The sequence below is a fragment of the Emys orbicularis genome, chromosome 20 (genome assembly GCF_028017835.1).
Source record: "Emys orbicularis isolate rEmyOrb1 chromosome 20, rEmyOrb1.hap1, whole genome shotgun sequence".
Classification (NCBI taxonomy): Eukaryota; Metazoa; Chordata; order Testudines; family Emydidae; genus Emys; species Emys orbicularis.
In genome coordinates this window covers 3,187,912-3,206,293 of record NC_088702.1, presented here as the reverse complement: position 1 = coordinate 3,206,293, position 18,382 = coordinate 3,187,912, and the positions used below count along the sequence as shown (strand labels likewise).

The 18,382-nt window shown below is 57.2% G+C and overlaps 1 protein-coding gene across 1 annotated transcript; it reads right to left on the bottom strand.

Annotated features, from left to right (window-relative positions):
* Window positions 1-2,007: 2,007 nt before the first annotated feature.
* LOC135892604 (T-lymphocyte surface antigen Ly-9-like) lies at window positions 2,008-16,641 on the bottom strand. The gene is made up of 7 exons (XM_065420403.1): window positions 16,545-16,641; window positions 15,684-16,004; window positions 14,810-15,064; window positions 8,069-8,395; window positions 6,808-7,074; window positions 2,932-3,198; window positions 2,008-2,456 (listed from the first exon to the last, which is right to left on the bottom strand). The coding sequence occupies exons 1-7, from the start codon at window positions 16,639-16,641 to the stop codon at window positions 2,359-2,361; spliced, it is 1,632 nt and encodes a 543-aa protein (XP_065276475.1). The 3' UTR covers window positions 2,008-2,358.
* Window positions 16,642-18,382: the final 1,741 nt, after the last annotated feature.

The window sequence follows — 18,382 nt, the reverse complement described above, 5'->3', positions numbered from 1 at the left end:
AAAATGATTCTCAGAAACATATCAGGTTCAACACCTTTCGACGGGAACATATTGGGCTCTGACAGATCTGTCTGGTCTCCTACCAGGCTGCTGGGGCCCCTCAGGCTTCCAGGATCTAATGCTCCAGGGCCGCCCTGCCATGCGGACTGCCCCAGGGGCAGACAGGGCCGTCCCGGGGCGGCAAGTGGGGCAATTTGCCCCAGGCCCCGCAGGGGCCCCCACGAGAATATACTATTCTATAGTATTGCAACTTTTTTTTTATGGAAGGGGCCCCCGAAATTGCTTTGCCCCAGGCCCCCTGAATCCTCTGGGCGGCCCTGGGGGCAGAAAGCCTCTAAATACTCCCCGTGTGCACCTGCCACTGTTGCAGTCCAGGGCCCTCAGTCATTTCTCCCCCGCTAACGTTGTTAGAATAGCGCACAGGTGTAAATGACAGCGGGGCAGGGCTGCGGAGAATCAGGCCCTGTGGAGTTGGTGGTTTGCCTGGGGTGATTGTCTTTCCAGATCTCTACTGTAGGTGGTGCCAAGACACCAAACAATTAGCCGGTGTCCGTAACCACAGCAGGGAAGTAGGTAGGTGGCTGTGGGAGGGGGAGCGGTGGCCTCGCTAAAGCTGCGGCACGAATTTCTTGAGGGGCGTTTTCGACCTTTCTTTTTATGCCGTATTGTAAAAGTGGCCAACCGCCCAAAGCTTCCCCGGAAAGGAACGTTGCTGCGGGATTTGAATTTCCCCTGCTGGTGGGGTGCAGACGGGATTCAGCCGCACAGAATAGAAGCCCTTGTTCCAAAAGCCCCCCGGCATAACATGTTCAGCAGAGCATCCTTTTGAACCCCTTTTGCAAAAAAACAACCAACCAACCACGGCAGCCAGTTAGAACAAGAGCAGCCTGCCCCCTCTTCTCGGAACACCCTCCAGTTTGTCCATATCCCCGAGGCAATCCGCCTGCTCCAGCCCTGGCCTGGAGCAGCTACAGGGGGGGAGGAAGGCGGCTGGGGGGCTGCAGGGGGCGGGTCAGTAGGCTGGCTGGCACCTCACATCCATGGCAGGTGCTTCACAGACAGTCTCTCAGGCTGGACTGGGGTCGGTTTTCCAGCAACTCTCAGATTTAGTCCCCCCGGGAGCTGGCTCTGTGCTGGCTGTGGTCTGGGGGCCGTGGGGAGGGCAGGAGAACTGGGAACGCTGCAGCAGGCCTGAATTCCGGTCCGGGTGCCCAGCTTTCCGCAGACCCGTGCCGTGGCAGCAGGGCAGAGAAGGGACCCAGGGCAGGGAGAGACCTCAGTAAACAAATACATGTTCGGGGCCCAGCCACTCTGGGCCCCAGGAGCTCCGACTCCAAAGAGCTCGGAGGGGGCTGGGACGCCCACACCCAACTCTTCCGGCTGGGCCAGGTGCACTGCAAAGCCCAGTGCCCCCAGGCCTCAGCGACCCCCTTCCTGCCCAGGGCCAGGCACGCAGACCGTGGCTGCTAGAGGGGGAGGCAGCAAGCTGTCGCTGGGGGGCAGCCTGGCTTCCTGGCTGGGCAGGTGACGGGCGAGTGCTCATCTCCCAGTCTGTGCGGGGCGAGCAGCGATTCCTTTCCCCTCTGGGCACCCCCCTGTCTGAGCCGTGCCTGGGCAGCCGTGTCCGGCCTCGCCAGGGTCGCCTCACAAGGGCTGTGAGAGAAGCACACGGCAGCCGCTCTCAAGTGCCACCTTCCTTCCCATCATTGTTCCGCCTGCAGCAGGATGAGAGAAGCCACCCGATGCACCAGCCCTTCCTGCCTCGGCCACGACGCCCACCGGGCACTGCTTCCCGCAGCCCCAGCCTGGCTAGGACAGGCCCTCCCTGGCAGCGGTGATCCCCACGGGGCCACACCTCATTGCCTGGGCATGGCCTCTCCCAAGCTTCAGCCTAAACGTTCCCTTCCCTCTTGCCACCCCCCCCAGCACGCCTCAGAAAACCCCACAAGGAGGGTGATGCCACGAGCAGGCGTAAGCCAGAGATGCAGAGATCATGATGCCGTGGAGTCAAAAGGCAGAGACTTTATTTATGAGATGGGGAGTTAACCTGTGGAACTCACTGCTACCAGATATCCTCCGTATTAAAATACAACCAATCCCAGATATTTATGTGAATAACGAGATCCACCATAGGCTCAGATAGTTGACAGCCCCATTGCCGGACCCAGTGTTTCTGCTTCGCTCCCCACGCAGTGACATTAACCCTTCGGACGCTGCAAGTGAGTGTCCCCTGTCCTCCCACCCTTGCATCCCTTGGCCTGGCAGGCTGGGGAATGCCTGTGCCTGGTGGGATTGGCAGCCGCAGTGGAAGCTCCTCTGGTCTTGGTCCCATCTCTGCTCCCTGCCGGGGAGGCCGTGCTACACAATGAGGCCGGCACTCAGGGCTCCCAGCGCCAGCAGCAGGATGATGAGGTGGTAGGACAGCAACGAGGCCAGGGACCGGTCTGGTGGGGAATCTAAACAAGAGCGAGGGGGTCAGTTCCTGTCGGCGGCGACCGGCGATGCCGGGGGGTAACTGCACCACTAGAGCGTGACTGGGGCAGGGGCTGGGATACCCGGGGACCTTCTCCCCCATTCCATATGGGGCAAGAGGAGCTTGTGCAAGAGGGCTGGGTCTGGGCAGGGCCGTGCCGGCCTCGCTGCCGGCGTCTCCTCTGGGGAATCGCAGTCCGTTCTGCCCAGGAGCTCGGTGCCTGACGACTCTGACCCGGAGCAGAATGAGGAGAGTGGGAAGTGATGGGGCCCCTCGGTCCCCCCAGTCTGAGCCCCTTGCTCTGCCGGCTGCCTGTGAGCAGCTGACCTCCTCCCCGGGCCCTGCCCCGCTGATGTTCCAGACCCTTCCCCTGAGCTCTCTCCCGGGTAGGGACCTTCTCAGAGCAAAGCCCAGCTCTCCCCGTGCCCGCGCTGGGCAGCGCTTAGCCGGGGGGTTACCTGGACACAGGTCCTTCGGGGAGATCATCCTGGAGCTGTTACTGGCGGGGTGCCGGGCTGTGCAGATGACGGCCGGGAGAGCCTCGAAAGGTCTCCGAGAGACGCGCAGAGTGGCTCTGGTGGATACGACCACGCCGCTGTCCTTTTGAGTCCAGCTGTAGGCCACCTGTCCCCCTCTCTCCCCGGCCACGCAGCGCATGGTGTAGTGACAGGTTCCATTGTCACAGGTCACCGAGTCACAGACAATCGTTGTCGCTGGCACTTGCTCTGGGGGGGGGGAGAGAAACGGGATAAAATCCCTGGCACAACTTCCTAGCAGCTGCCTGGAAGTGCTGGAGGAAGCCGAGGGCAGGAGCCTCTGCCCCAGCCCAGCATGGTTGGAGCAGGGGTGGGTGGAGCATCTGCCCCTAGATGGCTGGTCAAACATTGGTCAAATACTGTCAAAAACACTGTAAAGCACCGACGTATTAGAACAGGAACACCGGTAACAAAATATGGCCGTGGGCTCCAGTCCGCTTAGCCTTAGCGACTTCTGTTTAATCGCCCCCCCCAAAAAGTTACTGACCAGGGATGGTGGGTGAACTCCCACTTCAGGGAGGCTAGCATGACAGCCCCACCTCTTCCAACTGAGCACCCCCGCTCCCCGCAGCCAGAGCCCCAAGCATGCCCCCCCCCCAGCGGCCAGAGCCCGGAGCCTTCCCATCCCCCCCTCCCCCCCCCCCCCCCCCCCCCGTGGCTGGAGGAGCCACAGGTCACCCCAACCCCTGGACGCTGGCTGGAGCTCAGCCCCCGCCGGCTTGGGGTGAAGCACAGGTGGGGCCAGGGCCTGGGTTAGGGGAGGCTTAGCGTGCCCGGGTCTTCAGTACCATGGGAGGCGGGTATTGAACTTTAGTTCCGTTATTTGAACTCAGAAAAGGGCAAATCCCAATGAACCGAAGTTGTAAGAAAAGGAAAGACGAATGATTCCTGGTCCCTTTTCTAGCAATGTTCTGTTACCTCTTCACTGTGAACGTGAGTCGAGACTGAACAGTTACAAAAGCGAAGACAAATGAAATGAAGCAGAAATAAAAGAAAATGAAAGAACAAAATAATTTTTAACGGCACGTAAGCTAGGCGGGCAGCTGGCCAGCTCTTCGAGCAGCTCGCTTTGCAGTCTCTTATTTTTCTTTATCTGTTTCGTGTAGCTCCTAGCCGTCATCCCCGTCAGCGAATTCATCCGTGTGTCCTTCTTCCTCTTCCTTGGATGAACATTGGGTCAGTTCTTCATCTGCCATTTTCTTTTCTCATCTTACACAGCAGGGGAGACTTTCCGTCACTTTCTGGATTTTCAGTGCAGGATCCCCAAACCGGCCAACGGAGCCATTTAAAGTGTTACAGGCGTTTCTGCCGCTGTAGCTAGATTGCAAGGCGGACGCTGCTTTGATTTAAGTGCGGGGATTGCACTCCGCACTGTTTTACGGCTGGCCGGGCTGCCGCTTGTGCCATAACTTGCAACCGCCATCCGAACGGTTTGTTCACTGGTTTAGCTTTTAAAATTCGCATGAGACGCTCTGAGGTCACAAGCAGAAATGGAATCACCATTGCAGACGTCTTGGAAGCATCTAGAAGGTAGACAACAGGGGGTGTGTCTCACGGGGTTCACGCCACTCACGGCTGGGGCGCCTCCTTGTGGCTCACCAGGGGATTCGCTCACGGCTGGGGCGCCTCCTTGTGGCTCACCGGGGGATTCGCTCATGGCTGGGGTGCCTCCTTGTGGCTCACCGGGGGATTCGCTCACCGCTGGTTTGCCGCCGCCGCTTGCGGTTTCTTGGCTCCCTTGCCCCAGTCGCGCACTTGGTGGCTTCTCTCCTGCTCCGTGCGCTCCCTCTTTGTGGCTTGGGCCTCAGGCCAGGCCGCTGCCGTTTCCTCCCTTCACGGGGATCAGAGTCTCGCTAAATAAACCGCCTCAGGAAGTCTTCAAAATCCACTGCCCTGCCCCTGTTACCCTCCCCGCGGGCCAGGCCCTCCCTCCCTCTACACCGGCTCCCTACAATCACCAGCTCAGGTCCAAGTGGCCTGGTGCTTGCTGTTTTCCCTAGGCTGCTTCCTGCTCCCTTCTCTCAACCCAGAGAGTGACTGTGACTCTCCCCCTGGCCCCGCCCGGCCCTTTCTGCTGCTTTCCTCTCCCTGGTTTTATACCAGCCCAGCCGGGCTTCAGGCTCAATTCGGGCTGTCTATCCAGCCCACACCTTACCCAGGTGCAGCCCATCCTGTCAGGTAGCCCCTCCTGAGCCCTTTTACTCCTTGAGCGGCGGTGTAGGGTGAACACCCCGTCAGTGCGGGAGTGATCCCTTAGTTTTTCCGTGATATCGTCCCTTTTCCTTCCTCGCGTCCGCTCTTGTAAGTGGACTGTGTTCCCTGCTCTCATGAGGACGTGTTTGATCATTCAGGAACCCGTTCTGGGCATCAGGCGACGCAGAAGTGTCGTTTCCCACGTTCTGAATGGACTAAATGCCGGGTTCAAGCAGTGAACTGAATGTTGAGATTCACGTTCGATGGCACAGTGGGTTATCCGCACTTGGCCACCCCTTGTCCGCCAGCCGCGGCTGCACATTGGAAGAGCTTTGAGACGGTTGGTAGAAGATGCCCAGCGAGTACCATGAGACGTTCTCGGCGTGGCTCTGCTAACGATGCTGAAAAAAGGCTGCTGGGTCTTGTTTGGTTTTGAACACCAGGACAACGCTCTTCCCTTCTGGCCCGTGTGGAGAGAAAACTGTCAGATCTTCAGCTTCCCCGGTGAGAAGCTGCCTCGTCCGGGCAGCACGGCCAGACCACCGAGGGCGTGAATGCTCGTTTGTCGTCAAAGCCCAGGCAGCCTCCATGTGAGCTGCGGTGTTGGTCCCAACACCAGACCATTCCCGGGACCCGGTTCGTTGACAATATTTTTTAACAGTCCGCAATCTCCTGGCCTGGTGAGCAACAGACCAGACGGCGTGGAAATGCTCAGCTGCACGCGGGAATGAGTAAAGCTCTGGCTGTGGCATCATTACCGTGATGTCATGCGACTATTGCTCCATCCGTCTGACACTAGAGACACATGAGGGGTTTGCACAAGACGAACCCCGAGGGCTGGGGTCACAAAGGAACGTAGGGACGCTGGGAGCCGCCGCGCCTGACTCTGAAGGGCCTGGGACGCCACTGAGATTCACAAGCCTGAGTCTGGCGCCCGGGTGTCCCGTGCGATGAATGGGGACAGACAGGTACAAAGAGATTCGCACTGGGCAGGGAGCCCCTAGGCTAGTCAATGGGAGATGCTGGGGGGATGGGGCATCCTCCCCCTTTGCTGCCTGTCTTTGCTGGGGACTCTCAGCTGGGAACTCTCTCTTGGGCGCGGGCTGCCGAGGCCTCCCCTTGTACGGTGTAGCCCTGTGGTGAGGGTCCTCCCCTGGGTGGGAGAAGGGGTTTGAACAGGGAGCTGCCACCTCGCTGGTGAGCGATATAACTACCGGGCTCTGGGATAGCCTGGCGGGGGGCTCTTTGGATCTCTGATTAATGAGTGGCTGGAGCAGGGGATCGGATCCTGGGGCTCCCTGCTCCGGGGGGAGCTCTCTACCCACCGGTTATGGAGCTGTTCTCGTGCCCGTTCTCTTTGCGGCCCCATGACTCTGCACTGGCCCAGCCGCAGGGACGCTCCAGACCCTTCCCTTGATATCTCCCTGGGGGGCAGCAGCTTTCTCAGAGTGGGAGGTGGGGCAGGGGATTCCTGGGGTGACGGGGCCCCTTTAAGTGCAAAAGTGTTGGAGACCAGAGTGGTGTCATTGAAATAGTCGTGGGGTGAGTGCCGAGGCGGGGACCCGATGCCAGCTCTCTCCAGTGTTTCCCTGCGGAGGGCATTACCTGCGCAGAAGTCCTTCGGGGAGACCGTCCTCCTGGAGCTGTTCCCGTCAGGGGCACGTGCCGTGCAAGTGAAGTCCTCACGAGCTGCCTGGTGCCGCTGAGGGATGTGCACGATGGAGCCCGTGGACAGAACGCTGCTGGGGGCGTTACTCCAGCTGTAGGTCACGTTCTCCCTTCCATCCCTGACGGCGCAGCGCAGGGTGTAGATACAGGCGTCATCCTCACAGGCCACTGAGTCACAGGCGATGGTGGGTGGCAGTTGTCCCTCTGTGTGGGGGGAGAGAAACACAGAACAGGCTGAAATCCCTGCAGCAACTTACTAGCTGCTGCCTGGATTTGCTGGGGGAGCAGCGCGCAGGGAGCCCTCTGCATCTTTGCAGCACGCTTGGAGCAGGGGCAGGGGTACATGAAGGTAATGGCACAGCTGGGAGGGAGAGGACGAAGGAGGGATCATTTGGCGAGGTGCAGGGGGGCCTAGCTTGGGGATCGGTTGGGGGTTTGAGCTGGTTGAAATTTTCCAATGAACATCTTTTCCATCTGAAAATTTGGTTTAGTCAAAACTGCCATTTGGGGGGGGGGGGGGGGGAGTTGATGCCAAGAAAAATGTTCAGTTTTCTGAAGCAGGTGTTCAAAGCCAAACCCCAAACGTCGCATTTCAAACGGACTTTCCCCTCCTCCCATTGGAGTCCACCGTAATTGGCAAGGTCATTGTGGAAACCGATCAGCATTTCGACACCTCGTGTTTCAGAGGGAGCGAAAATGTCAAAATGTTTAATTTCCTGATGGGATCTTTTGCAACTTTTCATGCCACAAATTTTTTTTTTGTTATTGACCGATTTCTACTTCACATCCCGATCTGGGACAAAAGCAGATGTCGAAATGGCCCTGTGCAAGGGAAACGTTGTTCCTGACTAACTCCCTTAGGGTGACCAGCGCTGGAGTTGTGGGATGGGGGATGGGGCAAGCAAAGCAGGAAGTGGAGCCCTGGTGGGGTGGGGGAAAACCTCAATTCCAAGAGGAGTTTGGGTTTCTGATGGGCCAGGGCCATGTGGGGCAGGGGCCAGGATGGGGGAAGGAAGCTGCAGCGGAGCACAAGAGGGAAAGGGCTGCAGAAGACGGAGGAGCAGGGAGACAGGGCTGGTGAGCAGCAGAAGAGACAAGCACGAGGTGGAGGAAGAGGAGTTGTTTGCCAGCGGCTGTGAGTTTCCTGAGCAGGGTGGGTTCCAGGCTCCCTCAGGGATCCCCCTGCCCCAGCACTTACTGGACACGTGCAGCGTGAATTCTTTGTAGGCGAATTGCTCTTTGTCTGTGCTGAATTCGACGGTGTAGCTGCCCGTGTCCTCCATCCTCAGGTCGGTGATCTGAAGCGAGTAGCTCTCATCAGAGAATCGCAGGCGTCCCTCGTAGGATGGGTCAAACACCAGGACGCGGGGAGGTTTCCCTGCGGTGACGGTGACTAGACTCCTTGTGTTTACCGACCAGGCCCCGTTTTTAAATTTCTGTGCTGCTGAGATCCTCAGGGGGAAAGTGACCGACCCTCCCAGAATCCCGGTCAGCTCCGCCTCGTCTGCAGCTGCCCTGGAGTACTCTGGTGCACGGGAGGGAAGAACAAGGAATAGATCTACCATGGACGCACCAGGCCAGTTCGCTCCCCGGTCGCCGTTCATGCTCCCCCAGGAACCGGGGGAGTCAGATTACGGGAGTGGGAGAAACCGTTTCCCCTGGATCTGGGCTCAAAACCCACAGATTGCAGATCTGGATGTCAAACGTGCCATGTCCAGGCAGCCTTCCCCCCGGGGCGTGGGTTTGGATAGTACAGAGCGAGGAACCGTTTGTGAGGTTGAGAGCCGGATCTGGCTTTGGAACACATCCGCTCTTGGGGGACAGAGATCTGGTAGCAGTAGGGGGTTCTTACCCTTGTATGGGGCAGCCTCTAGATAAAAGACCCTCAAAAGGGACAAAGACCCTCACTGGGCTAGAGCGGGAGATGCTTTTCCAGGGGTTTTATCCACGAAGCCATGGGAAGCTGATGATCCTATTACAGCCCATTGAACAGCTGAACAAATCTGTCTGTCTATCTCCATGCCCACCCATCTCTTCTCCTCCCCCCCCCCCCCCCCCCCGGTGCTGGGGAATGGTGGGTCGTGCCGTAACCACTATAGCAGAGGGAATACCTGCTGCCACAGAAATAGTCTTGCCAGTATCTCCACCTAGCAAATTATCTGCCAGGCGCTTTAGCAGCCGGGCCCTGCTGGTGCCAGGGGGAACCTCAAAGGGCAACTTCAAACCCCTTAGGGCAGCAGGTCTCCTGGGAGAGGCAAGTACCAGCCCTGGTAACTGCCTCCCAGGCCGGAAGTAGCCAACGTGGCATTTCTGTTGGTATTGCTACATCCCCACTAGTGGTTCAGGGGCTGGGAAGCAGACGAGCGACGAAATGCAGGCTGAGATCCTGGGCCTCATTCTCCATCGCGCTGCGTCTTGCGTAACCACTTCCCCCAGGGCAAAGCCAGTGTGAAATGCCCCTGGTGTGATCCGGGAGCATTTTACATGCAGGGCCGCGGAGGATCGGGCCCGACCAGGGGGTCTTGGAAAAATCTTCTTGGTGTGAATGAGACGGGTCGACCCAAAGGGTCAGGTCGGTCCCGCCCGCCCCGTGGCTCACGCTGGGCCGGGCCCAGCTGTTATACAGGCGCAAGGAGGGGCCGTTTCATCTCAGCCTCGTGACTGTCATCGGGGAATCGCCCCCTCCCCACCCCAAGCCCCTCTCCTCTCCCCTCCCACTCCTGAGCCGGACTCTCGTTCGCTCCCTCTCCAGCGGTCTGGGTAGTCTGAGGGCCCTGCTGTGGTTCTGTGTGCAGGTCACGCTCCCAGTGTAGCTGGGCCCCGGCAGTCCCTGTGCAGGGGGTGGGGAGCCGGGGCAGGAAGCACTAATCCGTGCAGACCCCCCCGAGCAGCCGCCGGGAGCTGCTAGGGAAGCAGTAATAACCCTGCCCCGCTACCCCTAGGGACCAGCGCTCAGTGCATCCCCTGCTGCAACACGGCCACCTCGCAGGAGTCCCCCTCCCTCCCTCCTCTCAGCCTCCAGCCCCACAACCTGGCCCCTCCTTTTCCCTTCCCCAAGTCCTCCTGTCTCTCTGCCCCAGAGGTCCCCCCGCAACTCTCTATGCTTTGCCCTGCCATTATGCAGAACGTCCCTCCCAGCGTCATCCCTCTGCCCCCTGCTGCGGGGAGATGGTCCCCCAAGAGCACAGGGGCACTCTCAGGCCTGGCCAGACCCCTCCCTCGCCCCCCCCTCCAGGCTTTTCGGGGTCTGTGTAGCTTCCCACGGGTCTTGCCCCCAGCTGCTGGAGAGGAGGGGACCCTGCAGGATCAGGTGAGCTGGGAGTGCAGGGCTATTCCTGCCCCGGGCTCTACCTCTGTTCAGCTCTGCTGATGCCCCTCAATCCCGACATGCAGCCCCCCCATTCCAGCTCTGGACTCCCCTTCCCTCCTTCAGATCTGCGGATGCCCCTCAATCCTGACATGCAGCCCCCACACACACCCGGTTATTTCAGCCCTGGCTGAGTAGCTGTTTGCAGGGCTGGATTAACTCTACATGGAAAAGAAGGCAAATGGATTGAATCAAACCCTAGACTCCCAGTCGCCCAAGGCGCGGGGTTTGTGGCTGACCCGCGGTCACTGTTTCCTGCACTCTAATTCAGACAGATCACTCACCTCCAGGCTGTAAGAGCAGAAGAAGCAAAAGAAAAGAAGGTCGAAGAAGAGCCCCCTCCATCCTGACAGCGTGGGGCAGCGGGCGTCGGAGATCCTCACCAAATGGAGGCAGAGCCTGGAGCGGTTCGGATGGGGACGTCTGGCTGGCAGGGCGATCCTGGCTACCCTCTGTGGCTGAGGATGGACTGCAAAGAAATGAATCGCCCGGCGGCTCTGCAATTTCTCCACCGGGAGATGGGATTTGGCAAGACCAGACCCCACTGGCCGTGATGTGACTCAGCTCTTGGGGTAAGTCACCCAATGAGCTCAAAGCAGCCGAGTTCCCTAAACCCCACAGGGTGTGTCACTCTGCGCGCAGGGCTACACTCAGCCAGGGTCCTCTAATTGCTCAGGGGCGGCGGGTGGGTCTAAAACGGACACAGCTCCTGAGTTATTGGATGGTTCTGTCTATTGCACCGGAGAGTCTGTCACGCTAGGAATTCAGTTACCCTGGGGCCCCTTGACACGACAGTAGCATATACCTCGATAGCATTCATCACCATGTATTTTTTTGACAGGTTTCCATGAGAAAAAGTTTGGAAGAATAGAGTGAGAGAGCTTAAAGATTAAAAAAAGAAAGCTTGGGTAAGGTTTAGAGGAAAAAAAGGAAAGGAAGGTTGTTTGGTGAGGTTGAGTAAGGAGAGATGATTTTAAAGGCTTAGTTTGGCATGTTATTAAAGAATAGAGAACTTAAAGAAAAATAAAGATTTTTGTTTTTAAAGGGTTAGTTTGAAAGAAAAGAGGCAAGTTATTAAAGAGAAGAGAGATTTTTGGTGAGGTTTAATAAGGAGAGGTGTTTTTAAAGGACTAGTTTGGTATGTTATTAAAGAATAAAACAATTTGAGATAAATGTAAAAGGTGTATTAAATATAAGAGTAGGTTAATAAAAAGCATTTAAAAAGAGTTAAATAAAAGAGAAACATAAAGGAAACTGTTTAGTAAGCACATGGTAAAAATATAAAGGTTGGTTTAAGAAAGAAACATTTAAACTATTAAATATAAGGATAGGTTAAGAAAAGAGCATTTAAAAAGAGTTAAATAAAAGAGAAACATATAAAGAGAGGTTAAAAGAGAGAACAGAGCAAGAAAAGGGAAAAGAAAGCCCCTTTGCAAAGGGCAAAGCTAGACAGCCCGTGGTTGAGTCAGAGAGAGAGATCTTACCCTTCCAAGTGTTTCTGCGGAAAGAGGCAACTTCCCAGGTACACAGCCCCTCAGGCTTGTTACCACCACCTTTGGGTCGGCCCAATCAGATGTGGTTCTATAGCAGTGTCATACAATTCATTTTCCTGAACCAATCCTATAGTCCCAAGGTTTTTAAACAAGAGCCACCTCCCCCCCCCAACTGCCTTAATCTTATATAAAAAAACGAACCCCAAGCATTTTCCCCGCCATGTAGCCCGTTTACCTAGGGGCTTTAATAAAAGTTAAAACTATAAGCCCTTAGTAACAAACAATTTTTAAAAGTTTTCCCCTATGTTTTAGACTAACATGGGTTATTTTTTTAATAAGGATAATCTGAAGCTGCAGCAAAACCCCTGTTAGCAAGCCTATATGAAGACACAACACTTCATATGCAAAAGTGCTAAATGTTTCAATAAAAAAAGAGCATGCAGAAGCACCCCAGACCTAAACACACAAACCCTTACTAAGAAAAAGTTTTTAAAAGCTTTTCCCTGTGCCTTTAGTGGGAACAATTTGAAGCAGTCTTTTTAAGTTAGTGGATTAGAAAAGAAGAAGGCCACTTTGAAAAACAAGTCTAGCTGAAGAAACAATTTTTCATTCAACGCTTTTGCATGTGTGTTTCAATAAAAAGTGAGCATGCAGAAACAACCCAGGGTTAAAAACACAGAAAATCTGTTTATAAAAGTAATGTATAGTGATAAAAAAGTTTCCCCATATATTTTAGACTCACGTTGGTCATTTTTTAGTAAGGACAATTTGAAGCAGCATAATTCTGCAGCAAAGCTACTGTCAGCAAAAACAGCCTCTGTAAGCCAGTGGATCACAGATAAGAAGGCTGTTTCTTGGCCTGCTTTTTAACAGATACAAGTGAAAGTTATATTAAGTTTTGTAAAGGAATAAACACTTTAAAAGACAAGCCTATATGAAGCCAGAGCCCTTTAACATTTTTACATGTGTGTTTCAATTAAAAAACAGAAAAATGAGCATGCAGAAAACACCCCAGAGTGAAAACCACAGAACTGTAGTAACAGCTAGTTTATATTCCCCTTATTTTGTAATCCAGTGGATCAGAGAGAAGTTTATTTTCCTCCCCACTTTTTAGCAAATCCATGCAAAAGTTATATTAAGTTTCTTTTTTTTTTTTTGGCTTATTAATTTACCCAGAGTAAGTAATTACTACCTGGGGGAGCAAACAGCTGTGCATATCTCTCTATCAGTTAGGTCTGCGGCTTTGGGTGCGTGGGTCAGACCTGGGTCTGCGTTGCAGCAGGCTAGCGTGTCTGGCTCGAAAAGACAGGGTACTGAAGTCCCAAGCTGGCAGGGAAAACGGGCTCAGAGGTGGGCTCAGAGGTAGTCTCAGCACATCAGGTGACAGTCCCAAGGGGGTCTCTGTGACCCAACCCGTCACAACGGGGGCTTGGCATGAATGAGAATCTGGCCCTGCGTCCGCGGGGGGGTGCGATCCCCTGGGAGCGGAGGATCTGTAGGTTCTCTGCTAGACAGAGGCCTGCGCAAAGGAATTGAAGGCGCCTCCCCATGGCTGGCAGCTCAGTGCTGGGACAGGGACACAAATCCGGATCAGGTGTGAGCAGGAGGTGCTGAGCATTGTGGGAAAGATGGTGACTGAGCCTGGGCCCCAAGGAAACCCCCGCAGTGAGTGTGATGCCACCAGCAAGGTTACCCCAGAGGTACAAAGATCATGACCCTGTGGAGTGCAGAGGCCTGGGAAGGGCCTGGGAAGCCTGGAAAGAACCAGGCCCTGGAGCAGCCGAGGGGACTGAGCAGTGAGCTCTGGGTCGGGGGATTTGTGTGAGCTGTGAGCTGGGCGCCTAGGGGCTGTTTACACTCTGGGATAATAAATCAGCCCCAGGTAGGGAAACGTTTAGACACTGGGGTCTTTTAAAAAGGTCAATGGGAGGAAACCGAGGCAGGCGCACCTGTTGTGCTGCCGGCGGCTGCCAGAGGGTGCCTCTGAGCAGGGCCGATTCTCCACCACATCTCCCACCACACAGAGGGACCCAATACTTCACCTCCTCCCACTCAGTGACATTCACCCTTCGGAAGTTGCAAGCGAGCGTCCCCCTGTAGCATCCTCGGGCTGGGGAACACCCATGCGGGATTGGCAGCCGCAGTGGAAGCTCCTCTGCTCTCAGTCCCATCTCCGCTCCCTGCCGGGAAGGACGTGCACCGCGATGATCCCGGCGCTCAGGGCTCCCAGCACCAGCAGCAGGACGATCCCCTTGACGTGGCAGTAGGACAGCGAGGAGGCCGGGGCTGATGAGTGAGCTAAAGGTGATGGCGTCAGTTCATGCAGGGGGCAACCGGCAATGCGCCAAGAGCACAGCAGGGGAAGGGGTCGGGGTGCCTGGGAACCTTCCCCCCGCTCCATACGGGGCAGGAGGAGACGCTGTGCAAACAGGGCTGAGTCTGGGCTCGGCCCCGCTGACCTCGGCTCTGGTGTTCCGTCTGGGGAATCGGAGTCAGAGGCCGTGTCTCAGACGCTTCCCGAGCCGAGTGAAGTGACGGGGCCCAAAACAGCCCCTTGGGCCCCCACTCTGAGCCCCTCGCTCCGCTGGCTCCTCCCTGCGCCCCCACCCATGAGCAGGGTGGGGCTTTGACCCCTCCCCTGGGCCGCCTGTGCTGATGTTCCTGCCCCTCCCCCGCTACCTCCCAGGTAGGAGCCTTCTCGGAGCCGGGGGAGGGGATGTGGGGGGGGGGGGGGGCTGATGCGGCCCCTTAAGTGAGTCAGTGTTTGAGATCAGGAGTGTTTAAGAACTAAACTTCTCAGGGTCCCCCCGCAATATCTCAGCCTGCGCACGGCTCTCCTTGGGCCCAGGCTGTTGCCCATTGACCCTGCGACGCTGCTCTGTGACACAGACAAATCCAGAGCAAACCGCTCCCTGCCTGGCAGGTTTACAGGCTAAAATCTGCAGCGAGGTGGCTTCTGGGGCTGCGGGGGCCAGGTTCCATTTGGGATCAAAGGCCTGGGACTGGTGCAAAGGCAGCGACCCGATGCCAGCTCCCCCCGAGTGAGCACTGGGCAGCGCGATCCTGCAGAGGGAGTTACCTGCACAAAGGTCCTTTCCAGAGGCCGTTGTGGAGCTGTTACTGGCGGGGTTCTGGGCTGTGCAGGTGATGGTCCCAGGGCTCAGAGAGATGTGCAGAATGGACTCATCGGGTACAACAGCGCCCCCTGCTGTGTGAGTCCAGCTGTAGGTCACATTGTCCCCTCCATCCCTGACGGTGCAGCTCAGGTTGTAGCTACAGGTTTCATTCACACAGGTCACTGAGTCACAGAGGACAGTTGGCTCCGGTACTTGCTCTGCCGGGGGGAGAGAAACATGGAATGGGCTGAAATGCCCAGAGCATCTTGCGAGCCGCTGCCTGGATGTGCTGGGGGAAGGTGAGGTGAGCGCAAGGAGCTGTCTGGCTCCTCGCAGCATGGGTGCCCCTGCCCCAGCTGGAGGTGGGGGGGAAGAAGGGAGGGATCATTTGGAGGTGCTGGAGAAGTGGTGGCCAGGAGGCCCAGCCTTGAGCTAGTTGAAATTCCTCAATGAAATGTGTTTGTCAGAAAAGGGGGATTTGCTGAAATTGGGGGGTTGGGGCCTGAGGCAAGTGGCCAGGCAGGTGAGAAAACCCGCGTGCCAAGAGGAGTTTGGGTTTCTGATGAGCCAGGGCCGTGTGGGGCAGGAGCAGTGGGGCAGAAGCCAGGGCGGGGGAAGGAGGTTGCAGAGGAGAAGTGGGCAGAGAGGCAGAGCTGGGGGGATGACAGGGGGTGGGGGAGAGGAAGGAACAGGAGCGGGGGGGGGGGGGGGAGGAGAAGCAGCCGCACTGAGAGGTCTGCACAGACGCTGGGACCCTGCTGCCGTTGATCTCCCAGAGGAGGTTCCTGAGCAGGGCGGGTTCCAGCTTCCCCCGGGATTCATCGGCCCCACACTTACTGTACACGCGCAGTGGGAAGGGTCTGTGGATGGTGCCTGTAGCTGTGGTGATATGAGCTCTGTAGGTGCCCGTGTCCTCCATCCTCAGGTTGGTGATCTGAAGCAAGTAGTTCTCGGGGACTCTCAGGCGTCCCTCGTAGGATGGGTCTGTCACAATGACATTGGGGGGGTTTCCTGCTATTACAATTACTATACTCCTCGTTGTGTTTACCGTCCAGGAAACAGTTATAAGTTGCTCTGCTGGGATCCCCAGAGGGAAAGTGACGGAGTCCCCCAGAATCCGGCTCAGCTCCATCGCGCCTGCCTCTGCTCTGACGTACCCTGCCCACGAGAGAGAACAGGAGCCTTTAGGACCAGATCGACCACACGCCCCGTCACGGGGACACCAGGCCAGTTCCCCTCCCCAGCCCTTGTGACACGTTCCCCCAGGAATGAGAGGGCGCTAGATGGGAGGGGGAGAGGGAGGGGTTGGTACCGTTTCCTATGGAGCTGGACCCAAACCCTCCCAGATTTCAGATCCTAGTGTCCAGCGCCCCATGGCCAGGCTGCCTTCAGCCCTGGGGCTGGGGCTGGGATATTACAGAGCCAGGGGCCAGCTGTCAGATGTGGGTCCGGATCTGGCTTTTGAACACGTCAGATCTCAGAGGGTTGAGATCCGGTAGCAGTAGGAGGCTCTTTCCCCCTGCTGTGAACCAACCACTAGAGGGGGACAGAGAGCCGCACAGTGCCAGAGCAGGTTACAGGCTTTCACAGGCGTTTTTCCTGCTCAGGTTGAGTGGAGGCTGATGATCCTATTACAGCCCATTGATGGCCGAGTCTGTCTATCCCCCGACCCACTCGTCTCCCTCTGGGGATGCTTACACTGGTGCCCATCACCCTGGTATCTGAGCACGTCCCAAGAGTAAGGGAGACAGCTGTGATTCCTCTCTCCCACCCCAGCAGGCTCGGGCGGTTTCATGATCCCCACTGGCCGTAGCTGAGCGGGGGGTGACTCTGTTGAGTTGGGGGCTAGTGCAGGAAATTTGGCTGAAGAGGTGAATTTGAACCTAGCTCTGAATGTGGGGAGGTTTTAGATCCTCAGGGGTGAGGGACCTGCCTAAGGGATGGGGCCGGGGGTTTTGGGCTTACAAGGGAGGGGGCTGCGGTGCTCCCAAAAAAGCCCTGGGGGGCTGGAGCTTGGGGCAGACCCAGCAAAGCCGCCTTTGGCTGGGGAGGGGGCATGAGTCTCTCAGGCCTATGGCAGGGTGTAGCGATGTAGTCTGGCTCCCCACCATCCAGACACCAAAGTGGGCGGAGCTAGCAAACCCTGTGCCCGTTCCTCAGAGGTCAGGGCGCAGGACAGGAAGTATAAAAGCCCGCCCCCAGAGCTCACTTGTCTCCCAGCCACCGGAGCGACCAGACCCTTGTGGCGTCGCTCCCGGTGGGGAGACCACGGCGATGGGCGGCCGACCCGAGGGCTGGCCAGACCAGACACCATCTGACGCTAGCCCGAGCCCAGAGACGCTGCCAAGCCTACTGCTCGCCCATTACCCCGAGGAACTCCCAGGCCTACCGCTCGCCAGCTACCCCGAGGAGCCCATGGTGTGTGACCCCGCAGAGGACGCCGTCCGGACCCAGGTACCTCTAGAGGGGGAGGTAGGAAGTAGCCCGGGGGCAGCCGACCCTGGTCTGGCCGCAGCACTGCCAGAGCCAATGTCAGTGTGTTGCGGTCAGGGTCCCCACTGACACAGCAGCAGATCTTCTGCCGCTGCTAGGGCCCCGGGCTGGGATGCAGTGGAGTGGGTGGGCCTGCGTCCCCCCTGCCACCCACCTCGCGGGTGCCCGTCTCCCCGGCTCTGCTTGAGCCAGGAGTCTGGAGTTGCTGTTCAACCGGTTCGCTCAGCCCCTGCCTGAGGGTCTGAGCTAGTGACTGTTTGTTGCCCCGCCCTGACCCAGGGCCTGGGCTTGCTAACACTGAACTGTGTGTTTGTATCTTGCACTGACTGTTCGCTGCCCCGCCCTGACCCAGGGCCTGGGACTGCTAACACTGACTGTTTGCTGCAGGATCACGCTAATCCCCCAACACACCTGACCAGTGCAGCGAAGTGGTCTGGCTCCCCACCGCCCCGAGGGGGGCGTGCCCGAGCCAACCAGCCTACACAAGGGCTGTTTGTGGGGACCCCCATTTCCCTCCTAACTTTGCGGAGGATTTGAGGTGGTTCGCCCAAAGCTCCATAAATTCCCCTGATGCATGTCCCATCTTTGTTCACCTCCTGTGGTTAGCAGGAGATGAGGTCACCCCCCAGTCCATTTCAGGGAGTGCATTAGATGCTCGCTGTCCAAGGGCGCCAGTTAGGTTGGGAAGGGGGTGCTGCCACGCCCCTGAGTTTCATACAGGAGGTGTGCTCCTGGGCGGAGCTCTTCACTGCACAGAGTTAGTGTGGATTGTGAGTTCTGCAGAGAGGTGTTTCTCTCAGCTTGTGTCCCTGGGGCAGGGAGTTAGTGCTTTGTTTACAAACAGAGGCACGGTGATTAAGATAAGAAAAGGCTGGTGTGACGGGTTCCATCACAGAGACCCCTTTGGGACTGTCACCTGATGTGCTGAAATTACCTCTGAGCCCGTTTTCCCTGCCAGCTTGGGACTTCCAGAACCCTGCCTTGTTGAGCCGGACACGCTAGCCTGCTGCAACACAGACCCAGGGTCTGGTCCACGTCCCCAA

Coding starts and splice junctions, on each gene's coding strand:
- LOC135892604 (XM_065420403.1), bottom strand. CDS start 16,641: ATGAAACCGCCCGAGCCTGCTGGGGTGGGAGAGAGGAATCACAGCTGT. Junction 8,396..14,809: donor TGGAAAGGACCTTTGTGCAG/GTAACTCCCTCT, acceptor CCCGTGCACCAG/AGTACTCCAGGGCAGCTGCA. Junction 3,199..6,807: donor CCCGAAGGACTTCTGCGCAG/GTAATGCCCTCC, acceptor CCCCCCCCCCAG/AGCAAGTGCCAGCGACAACG.